Raw genomic sequence first — 13,031 nt, forward strand, 5'->3', positions numbered from 1 at the left:
GCACAGAGCATTTAACAATTTCCAGCCCCACATCGTATTTATTGCTTTTCAATATGCCTGCTTTCCACTGCTACACAGCGCTTTTCATCATGTTTTTTTTTTTTTTGTAAGGTGACAAAAAGTAGGGCCTAATTCATGCCATACTTCTGGCTCTGTGACACTTCCTGGGAATGACAGTCAGACTTCCTTTATTACATCCAAGTATAAGGCCCAGAGTCAATCCCATTTCCTCATCTCTCCCAGTAGCCTGAATCTATATCAAAACTATATTAATTCAATATAGATGATGTAGCCACTTTATTTTTGGAACTATTTCAGGTGAGAGTGATTTTTAGCTGTATATTCCATTGCCCACCACTGACACTTCCTATGGAAACAAAACAAGTCATGCCCAAAGTCTCACTGGAACAGAGAAAGTAGTCCCTGCTAGTTCAAAGCAGTACCTTATTTTTGTATCATCATGTAAATTTGACCAATATCCTACATAAATGCCATACTTGCCACATATTTTTTTTAAGATAGCCTATGTGGCCAGCGGTGGAGCTCCCTCTCTCTCTCTCTCTCTCCCTCTCATAATGCATGTTAGCATGGAGCCTACTATCACTCAACATAGTGATAGGAGAGGCAACTGAGTTATGCTGGTGTTTGAAAGTTCAAGTTCATCTATTTCCATAGCCCATCATCACAAGCACGTCTCAAAGGACTTTACAGAGAAAGAGCCAAACTAGATCTAAGTGATAAACAGTCAGCCATAGTACAGAATGATGTAGAACAAATATATGGAATCAGTACAAAGGTTTTAGCAAGAATTTGCATGCCTGCCTGTCCTACATAGCCTAACCTACCCAGCACCACCAAGCTGAGACCCTCAGTAAAAACCTCCAAGAAAACCTTATTAGGAAAAAAAAAAATGGAAGAACCTTGGGTGGGCCAAGTCAAAGAGGGATCCCCCCCCCCCACTGGGACGGCTGGGCGTGCAATAGGCGCAATAATTGCCAATTATGGGGGTGTAACTGAAAAGTAATATAATGAGTAGTGTAGTGAATTACTGCTCCCAGGGAGTAATAAGCAAATGTAGCACTTTCGACATGAGTAACAAGTTATGAGTAGTGAGTGAGTAATGAGCCCACCGAAAACAACAGAGTTTGGACGTCAAGGCGAGTTTCATCCACTTAGTGCTAACTCAGGAGTGGCAACACGTCTTTGTCTTAGTCTCTCTCTCTCTCTCCTTGTTTTCTTGTCTTTCTGTCTCTCTTCATACCTCCTCTCCATTTCCATTAACCAGCCTCTCCCTCGTTCCTTTGTGTGTGTGTGTTGGGAGCCAGGTTTAAAGGAGGTTAGGGGGTGGAGGGGTGTGGGGGGATGGGTGGGTGGGTGGTGGGTGGCGGTGGTGTGTGTGTGTGTGTGTGTGTGTGTGTGTGGGGTGGGGGGGGGGGGGTGGGGGGGGGGGGGGGGGGCGCATAAATAGGATGGGAAAAAAACATCTTCTTTATATAACCAGAGTTGCAGCCAACTGTACTTGTGGTTGGAGGAAATGTCTTCAGGCTTGAGTCATCCTGAGCTCTGCACTTGGACACGACCAGGCGACCAGGCTTGGTCCCCAGGGTGTGTGTGTGTTTGTGTGTGTGTGTGCGTGTGTGTGTGTTTGTGTATGTATGAAATCGTCATGCAGTTTCAGTCTTGCCTCAGGTTTGCTCAAACAAGGGAGATTGCTAATCAACCTGGCCGGTTATATACCAGTTATACCAGGGTATCCACAGCTTCTTAAAAAGTCTGATAGTCTTAAAGTAAATGATCTTAATTTGAAGCCTTAAAAAGTTTAAAGTAAAAGTTATAAGGTATTAAAATGTCTTGTATTCAGTTATTAGAGGTCTTATGTTTTTTCACCATGCAATGACAGGTTTCTTTGTCCACTCTTAGATTAATGCAGAACAGGGTTGGTAGTACAATCTTCACCCTATCTGCTTCACTAAGCACAACTGGACTTCATCCTGCCCATGTATAGTTGCAAAACCTTCATTAGCTATTTTCAATATTGACATAGGCCCGCTTTTGTTCCTTAATTTTCAAATATTTTGTTTTGAAATAGGTGTTAAATTCAATTCCAGGTAGCATTAAAAAGGTTGTAAGTCTTAAATTGGGCTTTCTGAAACATGCAGATAACCCTGTATAAACCAAATGATTGCAGTTATATCTGAATTATCACTGGGAGGTTTGTACCTTCTGAAGAGTGTCACAGCCCAGCCGGTGTTATGCAACGTCCTGCATCCCAGCTAGTTAGCGGGCAGTCTGTGGCTGTAAATATAGCCCGGTTCACTACTCCTGTCACAGCGGCGAGAGGGAGGAAGCGTATGCTGTTGAGACTGCACTGCTGCGTCTGCTCTGCTGTTTCTAATATAAAGATGCATAACGTGAAGCAAGCTGACAGTAGACCAAACCCAGTGCTGTACACAATACAGTAAGTGTTAGTCCTCAGACAGCAGGGCTGATGGTTCATACAGTCTGGATGATCCTAGAAGAAACAGTCTTGTTTACTTTCAGCTTCCAGTTGATCTAAATAGGCCTTTAATGGAGGCAGGAGTCATTCCATGTCTGCCTGTGACCATGCTCTCCTCCAAGTTGGCCTGATTTGAGTGTGTGAGAGTGTGTGTGTGTGTGTGTGTGTGTGTGTGTGTGTGTGTGTGTGTTTGCACTGAGACACAGTCAAAAGGATGTTATGTCTTGACCTGCTGAGAGAGAAGTCCATGCTATAGAGCTATAGGTTCCACCTTCAAATCAAGCAGCAGCAGTCATGTGCTAGTAGGGGTCCTCTGAGTTCATTTTTTTCTTTCTTCCTTTCTTTTTTTTCTTTGAGTTTTATTGTTCTTTGTTGGGTTGGAAGGCCTCTGGGGATCAAGTCACCTTAGAGTAATTACAGTGTCAGGTTACATAGGAGGCAGCCTGCAATGTCCTGCATCTGCTGTGCTGTTGCAGGCAGCCAGCAGTCAGCCGTGTGTGTGTGTGTGTGTGTGTGTGTGTGTCTCTCTGTGTGTGTGTGTGTGTGTGTGCCTATGCATTGTACACAGAGGCACACATGTCTTTGTGCCAGGCTGACTGAGAGAGTGTGTGAGAGATAGAGAGAGAGAGAAATAGTGTGAGAGAGTGTGTGCAATATCGATAAAAGATGAAATAAAGATGGAAATAAGTCTGAGTTTGGTGTGAGGATTGGGGAAACCTTGAAAGATATCATTTAGAGGATTTGGAGGTCAGGCGGTGAATATTGATCAGCCCCCCCCCCGTCTCATGATTACCTTGCTTTACTTGACGATTAACATGATTTTTTGATTACATCAGAAAGAGAGAGAGAAGGATACCAAAGGAAGACTGGGAGTAAATGATTAGCCCATTTGAGAGGAGAGGCAGGTAAAGAGAGTGAGAAGATGGGCGAAAGAAATGAAGAGAAAGGAGATGAAAGAGAGGGAGGAAAGGAGCGATGGAAACGGTAGAAGTATAGAAACCAGAATTGTAGCAGAAGTGCAAAGTTGAAGCGCAGGAGGTTTTATGTGCAAATTATTAATGAAGTATCTGACGTCAGCCATCGCTGCTTTTATTTTTTTTAAACAAGCTCTGCTTTCATTTCTTATGGTTTGTTCTACCCTGTGTGTGTGTGTGTGTGTGTGTGTGTGTGTGTGTGTGTGCTCTTGGATTTACGATTTTTACGAGGGCCAAACGTCCTCCCAAGGATAAAAAGATGAGGAAAATCCTCCAAAGTGAGGACATTTTGCCACTCCTCACTTCTTCAAGAGGTTAGGTTAGTTTAGGATTAGGATTTGGGTTTAGGATTAAGACTAGAATTAGGATTAAGTTTGGGAGAAGGGTTACAGTTAAGACTTGGGTTTTGGTTTAAGATTAGATTTAGGTTTAGATGTGGATAAGGCATGTCGTGGTGAGGGTTACGGTACGAGGGTAAGGGCATGAATGTAGTCAATGAAGATCCTCACAAGTACAGTAATACAAATGTGTGTGTGTGTGTGTGTGTGTGTGTGTATGTTTGTTTATAGGGTCAGCTTAAGGTGACACAAGGCCTGCTTATGTCCAAGTAAACCGGTCACACCCGAAAAAACGATCAATCAAAACCAAGCAAAGCTGCTCCTATTTGGTTTGAAAACAAGTCTAATCCTCGCAGCTTTGCCAAGTCGAAAAAAAAACCCACGACTTAATTTACATTAACCAGAGCGACAAGGGTCGATAAACGCCAACCCACATCCAAGCTCTTGGATGTTAGGAAATGTAGAACAAATACAAAAAAAAAAAAGAGTGGCGGGAGGGGAAGAAGCAGAGGAACGGAGCGCTGAAAGAGAATAGATGAGGAAGTAACAGTAAGGGGGGGGGGATGGCTTTTCTTTGTCTGTGAGGCAGCCTGTGTGCATCGCGCAGGGAGGTCGCTGGAACAAAGAAACACACACACACACACACACACACACACACACACACACACACACACAGCCTCAGCCTCATCTCTGTAGAAGCTCCTATTATTCCTGATAGGCCCGTGAGCCTTCATCTACCCTGCGAGTCAGATTCTTAGCAACATGAGCAGGCAGCGTTTGCCAACAGCTAGGGCTGCAACTAACGATTATTTTCATTGTCGATTAATCTGTCGATTATTTTCTCGATTAATCGATTAGCTGTTTGGTCTATAAAATGTCAGAAAATGGTGAAAAATGTGGATCAGTGTTTCCCAAAGCCCAAGATGACGTCCTCAAATGTCTTGTTTTGTCCACAACCCAAAGAGATTCAGTTTACTGTCATAGAGGAGTAAAGAAACCAGAAAATATTCACATTTAAGAAGCTGGAATCAGAGAATTTTGACTTATTTTTCTTAAAAAATTACTCAAACCGATTAATCGATTATCAAAATAGTTGGCGATTGATTTAATAGTTGACAACTAATCGATTAATCGTTGCAGCTCTACCAACAGCCATGCGTTTTTTTCTCTCTTACCCCCCGCCACCATCACACCATTACACCAGCAGCATCTACCCCACCCCAACCAATTACACAGTTATATATAGTAGTTCATCTTAACCGATATTAGTCATCCCTATCAGACGCTACACCCTCACACCTTATCTCTGGTGGCTCTGTGACTCACCATGTCATTCTTTTTTCTTTCTTTCTTTCTTTCTTTCTTTCTTTCTTTCTTTCACAAATGTAAAAGCATGTGAAAAAAGAGATTGCCATGTAATAACCTGACAAAGTCTCAGTCTTGTTTGAGTCGTGATCCAAGTTCTCTCTTTATTTCCCAGGTTTTTGTTGTGTTTGTATGTGAGTGTGTGTTTTTTTGGGGGGGTGAGGGGCTGTGTGTGTGTGTGTGTGTGTGTGTGTGTTTTTTTTGGGGGGGGGGTATAATACGAAATTGCTTCAGGAATTGTCTGTATTGGTTTTGTGTGGTCAGATGCCATTCTTGCATATCCTTATGGCAAGAAAACAAATCGATTTAAATTGGCAATACCACCTTATTGTTTTATTCTTCCTTTCTTTGTGTCTGTGGGTTTGATGCTTTCTTTCTTTCTTTCTTTCTTTTTGACTTTCTTTCATTGACAAACACTTACTACGCCTGCATGTGAAAAAGATATGCCATGAATCACCGCCAGCCCTCTGTGTAGGCCTTCCTCCACGCTTAACACCCCCTCCCCTCTCTTTTGTTCGCCGCCTCCATCCATTTGGTCCTCCCTCTCGTCCTCCCTCTCGTCCTCCCTCTCTCCCTCTCTGAAACCTGTCTCATTATTCTGTGTTCCTGCGGTCTGGCTCCTCCATAGAACCGAGCGGAGCAGCACTCCGGCTCTTGTAATGAACCGTGGAGCACAAAGAGAGGCCTAACAATGTCAGCCTCCCACACTGATTATGTCATTTGATCTGCATGGTGGCACGAACTCCATTATTACTGGTGTCTGAAGGAACAGAGAGCTCCCTGCGACTCTGCCACCTGACCTCATGTACGCCACCAACAGCTCCACTGATTACTTCATTACCTGGAATTGGAAGAGTCCAAGGCCCTCCGAAATCAGTGGGAAAGCCCGTGCTCCAACAGTGTTGAGTGTATCAGCATTACCCAGAGAGTTTTGCACTCATACAGCTGGTAGTACAGGATATGGGGCTGATAGATGGGCTCAATCATGTTTTCCCAGTGGCTAAGATCAGCACTCATCATTCGCCAATATTTAATGTAAGTACCATTGGTGAAAAAGGGCAATCTTTGTATCCTAAAATCCTCACAGCAAGATGGTTGTGCGTTGTGCGGGTCTCCTCTGGGTGCTCTGGTTTCCTCCCACAGTCCAAAAGACTCTAAATTGCCCATAGGCATGAGTGTGTTTGTGTAGTATGGTATATGATGTATGTAATCTAGTAAAAATTATGTATATGGCATGTACTGTATATGATGCTATGTAAAGCCCTTTGAGACATGCTTGTGATAAAGGGATATATAAATAAACAAGACTAGACTAGATTTACAGACAGGTCTTAAAGTAAAATGCATTGCAAATATCTAAGTCAGTAGATTGACACACAAATCAGGGCAGCAACAAAGGTTTTATACAGGCAAAAGACTAAGATAGACAACAGAATCATCTGTCAAAGGATGTAAAGAACCACTCCAAGAGGGCAACATTAACGCAAACACACTGAGATCTGTCAATAAAAAAGTCCAGTATTCAGCCCACAAAGTTCAGATTTAGCTTGAGATGCGAGAAGAGCTTCTCTGCAAGAATGCTGAAGCCTTGAGAAAAATCTATGAGCAGGAGCCTCGGTCCCTCTCATGTTGATGGCTCTCATTCCTCTCCAAGTAAATCTCAGGATGTTTCTGCAAAGCTCAGCATGTATCTTCCCTTTATATTTTTGCTTGTTTTTTTTTGTTTTTTTTAATTTCAGACTTCACCTTCTGTCTAGTTTCCCATGTAACACCCACATGGTTTCAGTGGGAAACAGCAGTCTTTTTACCCCATAGCAGATCTACCCACCAGTAATGCCAGGGAACTGTCATCAGTCCAGACCTTCACCTCAGCTCAATACAGATCTATAGACAGTCCAACGATCCCGTCAGGGTTCTCACCACAAATTAGTAAGCAGCTTTGATAGAGCCATAACCTACACATTTTTTTTTCCAAGTGCCTTGAATTAATCTTATTCTCTTGACTCTCTCGACCATTTGTGGGACTGAATGCTCAAAAAATGCTGTGTAGGAGTAGGGTTTGGCCAATATGGCTTGTTGAAGGCTGATACTGATATTTTTGGGTTGAAGCTGCCGGTAGCTGCTATTTTGTGCCAACATTCAATATCTTTTAAAAATGAGCATTTTCATAGCAGAAACGTTCATAAAACTCCCAAGTATTAAGCGTTCCCAAAGGATTTTATTCTTGTCAGGGTGGAAAATCCTCTGAAACAGCAATTAGACTATGTGACACTAAAACTCTCCTTTAAATCCCAGGATAATGATAATAACAACAACAACAGTAAAAGCATAGTCATGCATCAATTCAGGTTAAGGGCTTCCCATAGACAACCAGTGAATAGATCAATTCTACAATAAATAGGTAATCAATCAAACTGCGTCATATCCATCAAATCAGAGGTGGTGACACTGACTGGACCGGATCTGATTTTAATAAAAGGTCAATATTGGCTCAATATATCGGCTGTAGGTGGCTGTGTGTGTTTATCTTGGAAGGAACTGCATCAAGATAGAGTCCAATTTCCTTGTGCAAACGGGGCCAATAAAGTGATCTTCTTCTCTCTATTCTCTCTGTGTTAAGTTATTACACACACACACACACACACATACACACACACACATACACACACACATGCGTACATACATCATGCTTTTTCATTGAAAGAACTTACATAACAATTCCTCCTCTCTTCTCCCCTCCTCTTCCAGGTATCGGAGGTCTGGAGGAGTGTGTGTTGAAGTCGGCCACAGTCTCCACCTCCCCCGCCTGCCCCCCCTTCACCCCGCTCAACTTTGAGGCCACGCCCATCGTGCGGGTGGCCATCGAGCCCAAACACCCAAGTAAGTGTCCAGAAGCACACACACACACACACACACACACACACATACACACACTAGGGATTAAATAAAATATGAATACTGTATTCTGCAACCAAACGATAATGTGTACTCTGAAGTTGTGTGTTCAAGTATCTAGCTGTGCTCACCCAGACTAGCCGTGACTCCCACATTCCCACTGCTCAATGTGGTGTCAGTTGGGAGGCTGAGAGCAGCACTCAGGCCTCCATATGGAAGAGGTTAGTCTGCCTGAGAGTCCTTAGTCTGCAGACAGTGGCTCAGTGTGGAGATCGGTTGGAACCGATGATGATGATGATGATGATCTGATGATGAGTGATTAGAGGCCATGGTTTGGAAAAGCCTCTGAAACAGCATTTAGACCGTGGGATACTAAAACTCTCCATTGAAACCCAGGATAATAATGATAATAATAATGATAAAGTATATACATGCATACTTTAATCATTACAATCAGTTCAGGTTAAGGTCTTCCCATAGATAACCAGTGTAGTATTGATCAGTTCTACAGTAAATATGTAATCAAACAATGTCCATCATATCAGCAGTGGATCACACTTTCTATACCTTATACCTGCAAACTGGTACATCAGTCTAACCCAATTGTGTGTGTGTGTGTGTGTGTGTGTGTGTGTCAGGTGAGATGCCAAAGCTGGTGCGTGGGATGCGTCTGTTGAACCAGGCTGACCCCTGTGCCGAGGTTCTGATCCAGGAGACTGGAGAACACGTCTTGGTCACCGCCGGCGAGGTTCACCTGCAACGCTGCCTGGACGACCTCCGAGACCGGTCAGTGTGTGTGTGTGTGTGTGTGTGTGTGTGTGTGTGTGTCTTTTGGTCTGTCTGTCTGTGTCTCTATATACGTCTCTGTGTCTGTGACTCTGCCATATGCCAACACCACATACAAACAGAATGGAATTCCAACCTGGAAGCAGGGAGAAGCAAAGGAGCATTTTAGAAGTTTAAGACCAGTGGATTTCAATGGTCATGCAACAAAATGTGACAGAGTGCAAGACAAAGATTTCAGCAGGAGGAGACAGAAAATGTGACTTTTAAAGCTGCACTAGGTAGAGGTAATTGTTTGAATACGTCAGGACTTCAAATCCTGTGAGGATACATAAATGAAGTAAATGTGTTCTTCTTAGTGTCTGCTTTGGGTGGAGGTGGTGAAGAGGTTCAGCTTTCTCTGGACAGAGCCTCACTCACTGCTGTTTGGGAGACACTTCTTGTGTGGAGAAGATTTCCTTCCAGTGACCATACCAACACTAGAATTTCATTTGGGGAAATAGGGAGAGTTTACAGTGTCTCAGTTGGTGGGACGCTCTTCTCTGTTGCAGCCACACTTTGTCATTCAGCCTGATAAGACGAAGTATTTTTACATAAATTGTAGTGCCGCTAATTTACCTAGTACAGCTTTAACATTGGAATTAATGGGAGGGGGGGGGGGTCTCCTTATATTGAGTCTGCCTTCCCTTTCTTTCCAGTCACATCCTTCTCCTCCATTTCTATTTAAACGCCATGAGACTGGACACAACCTGACCTTGTGCGTGTGTTTTTGATGATTCAACGTGATTTGAATATACAGTATGTGCTCATTTATTATGTCACTCGGACAAGCCTGTGTGCGTGCCGTGTTGCGGTTACCGAGAGATCGAGCGTCGTCGGTAGCAAACGATAGCTAATGTCTGCGGCAATCGGAGAGAAGTTGAACCGTTTCCAATTTTAGCAGCATCATTATCTGGCTATGATTACATATTGACTGCTGCCTCTATCTGTCCACATGCTGCTGCCCCCCCCCCCCCCCCCCTCAGAAGAGACAGAGGGCAGATAGAGCAGGCAGACAGACGGATAATAATAAGGAAGTTTTCACACCTAGTTGTTGGATTGGTTCGGTCAGATGAGAACACAGCTAACCGGAGGAGGGAGGTTTCTTGGTACGTCTCCACAAAAGGCCTGGAGGGTTTTTTAATTTATTTATTTATTTATTGTACCCATCCCTACAGGTAGACAGGCTGGAAGGCAGGCGGACAGTAACGCCTATAGACAGGCAGCCAGACAGAGGCATGGAGAGGAATGGCAATAGCGCACCCTGATTTTCTCTTTTTACCTTCCTACTCCTCTAGCCACTCACACACACACACACACACACACACACACACATACACACACCATTGATAAAGCCTTCATAACCACATCCATATGGATACAGGTCCCATATATAATGCATAGGTTTCAAGCCAAACGTGTGGGAGGGTCACTCGGCACATGATTAACACTTCTTCAGCAGCTCCGCTACATTGTGAAAGGCTGGTGGATGAGGGCGGTGGGTGGAGACAGATGGGGTTAATTCCCCTTAGAAATCGACGGCCTCGCCTGCCCTTCAGCCTAACCTTGTTCCACATCTCATCTGCATACGTTAGCATTGTAAATCCGGTGTATTGATTAAAGGAGAATGCATCTGTCATTTATCTAATCCATCAAAGTACCGCTGCCCCGCTTTTATGTAACCAACCTGACTGATCGGTGTTTTATAAAAGTTTGAGGTTTCTATATTTTGTGAATGGTATCCAGTTAGACAGATAGGGAGCAAGAATGCAAAAGTGCTTTAAGGCAAACTCTCCCACGCGTTTCTGACTATCCCGCAGATCGCCTGTGCGTTGTCAAAACCGTCTTTTGCATGTCCCGTCCAGCGTCAGACGGCATGTTCCGTTCAGCATTGTGAAGAACGTGTAAAATTCATCAGTTTATTGATAGCATCTATTTATTCATGAGGACAGTTGCTTTGGAAAAGCCGCGTTCTCGGCGTTCATTCATCTCAGCCGTTGCCGTCGCGGCGGCGGGCCGAGAAATCAATCAATCCTCATGAAAGTCAGAGCGGCGCCTCCGCCCCGGCTCTGCTGCCGAAATGATAATAACACATTATATTAGATCGGCGCGGTGTTTGTTCGTGTGTGTTTGTATTTGCGCGTGTGTGCTCCCGCCCTGAGTCGCTTGCTCCGGGCGTGCGATACGATATATTACACGAAATAGACCCAGCAGGTGAAGCCAAGTGAAAGCCCTGATCCCTTATTGGTTTCACCTATCAAATCCACTTCAGTCATAAAGGGGGATGGAGATGAAGGGGAAGGAGGCAGCTTAGGAAGGATTTTTTTTTTAAGCCTGGTGAGAATGGAGACACGGCTTATGCAAAAAGGGGGTGGAACTTAATATAAGGTCGGTCCTGATATTTCCTACACTCAGTCCTTATGCGCTCTTTTCATACAAAGGTGGATGTGAGTAAAATAATTCAAACGTGTGCGAGTAGAAGTCTGTTCTACGTGTGCACTCCTCTTCTCCAATAAGGAAGCATTGTGTCAGTGTATTTCTTCTGTTGAGCAAGTGAAGTTTGAAGGAGCCGTTGTCGGGGGGAGGGTTTGTTTTTCTTCACCAGATTAGATAAAGTTACATCTCATCTGCTTTCTCCTGTTACTGCTGTGAAGTCGCACCAGCACCACTTCTTCCTGCTAAAGCCAATGCTGAGTATAAACTTGAAGTACTGGCCAATATCTAGTGCCGATCTGATTCATCCCTATTTGTAAATAATATAGACAGAGGTCATTAGTGGGGGTCATTTCGATGAAAATTATTGATTTAATGTGTTTTTCTCCATCAGAGATCTGACATCCTTCTATGTGTGAAAAAGACAAAACTCAAAATGCTGATTTCTGACATTACACCTTATTGGTACAAATAATATAAAAATCCTACAAATAGCCTGGCATCCAGTACCATGTTTGGTTTCAGTGTAATGTACCAATGCCTCTTAGTCCCTCTTTCCACCTGCCATTAATTGGACTGTAATCAGACAGACCAAAAGCATAAAATCCAGGAGTAAATGCAACCAACACACATTGAAAATCCAATCACCCACTCTGGAGTTGGCCAGAGACACATTTGGCCACATTAACAACAAAATGTAAATGCGGCGCGTCTCCGTTCCACATATAGCAACTCCAGAAATGGAAATAAACTTTAGCTCACTAATCCAACAAGGTAGCGCACACAAATCAACAGATGGCAGGCAGCTCAGATAGTAACGTACTTGCCAAAAATGGATTGTCAGGATGCTGGTGGATGGGGAGCGAGCGAGACGAGGTGTTTACTGCCAGTTTGAAAGGATGCAAATGTTACAAGAGGAAGTGGTGTGTGTGGAAATGAGTAGTTTGGTGAGGGAAATTGGATTGGGAAATCCAGTCCCAGTATGTATAGTGGAGAGGCATTTTAATCTCAGGTGTAAATGTAAGATCTACTCACGTTCCTCCTCCTCCTCCTCCTCCTCTATGCTGCGATTGGCAGAAATGCTTTCATGAAGACTTTCTTTGATTCCAGACTCACTGCTTCAAGCCATATTCAAACTTTGCCACCTTTTGAAATACTTTCTGGGTATGATTTCTGTGGACTCTAACCCCTTTGACATTAGATGCCCCCCGAAGAATATATTCATCGCCAGCATTATGGCTTTTTTCCAAGTCTCTTTATCAATAATTGAAAACAGGCAGTTATTTCTTGAAATCTCTGACTTGCATCTCAAAAAAAGATGACACAGAGGACACAGAGTTTCTTTTTGCACATTTTCTTGTGCTACAGAATTCATTCAAAAATATATTTATTTGGAATTTTTCTGACCTGGGCTAATACTTTCTACCAAGGGAGATAAAACTGGAGCAAGTTTGAAACGAAAGTGTGTTTTTAAAAGATGAAGTTCGAATAATGTTTTTGGGAATGAGCCATAATTTCCATAATATAGCCCAAGTGAGTAAAGGGGGTGAACACTTTTGGAAACCAAAATTTTCTGTTATTGGAATTTTATACTTTCACATAAATTTCTTGAATTTCCACTCCACTTTAGTAGAAAAGGGGACTTTGCATAGATGTTAGTCCAAAAAAATCTCAGAATAAATTAACTAATTGTGTAACACATGAAAG

At 43.3% G+C, this 13,031-nt stretch overlaps 1 protein-coding gene across 1 annotated transcript in view; it reads left to right on the plus strand.

Moving 5' to 3' along the window:
- The window catches only part of efl1 (elongation factor like GTPase 1), an 86,459-nt gene that overhangs the window by 53,368 nt on the left and 20,060 nt on the right, over positions 1 to 13,031 (plus strand). The window contains 2 exon segments of the mRNA XM_071546545.1: positions 7,923 to 8,054; positions 8,708 to 8,855. Of these exon segments, the coding sequence (XP_071402646.1) occupies positions 7,923 to 8,054; positions 8,708 to 8,855 (280 nt within the window).

This window comes from Centroberyx affinis, unplaced genomic scaffold (genome assembly GCF_046629955.1).
Source record: "Centroberyx affinis isolate AG114_WGS23_722 - 3 ecotype Tasmania unplaced genomic scaffold, CSIRO-AGI_Caff_v1 ptg005310l_1, whole genome shotgun sequence".
Lineage (NCBI taxonomy): Eukaryota > Metazoa > Chordata > Actinopteri > Beryciformes > Berycidae > Centroberyx > Centroberyx affinis.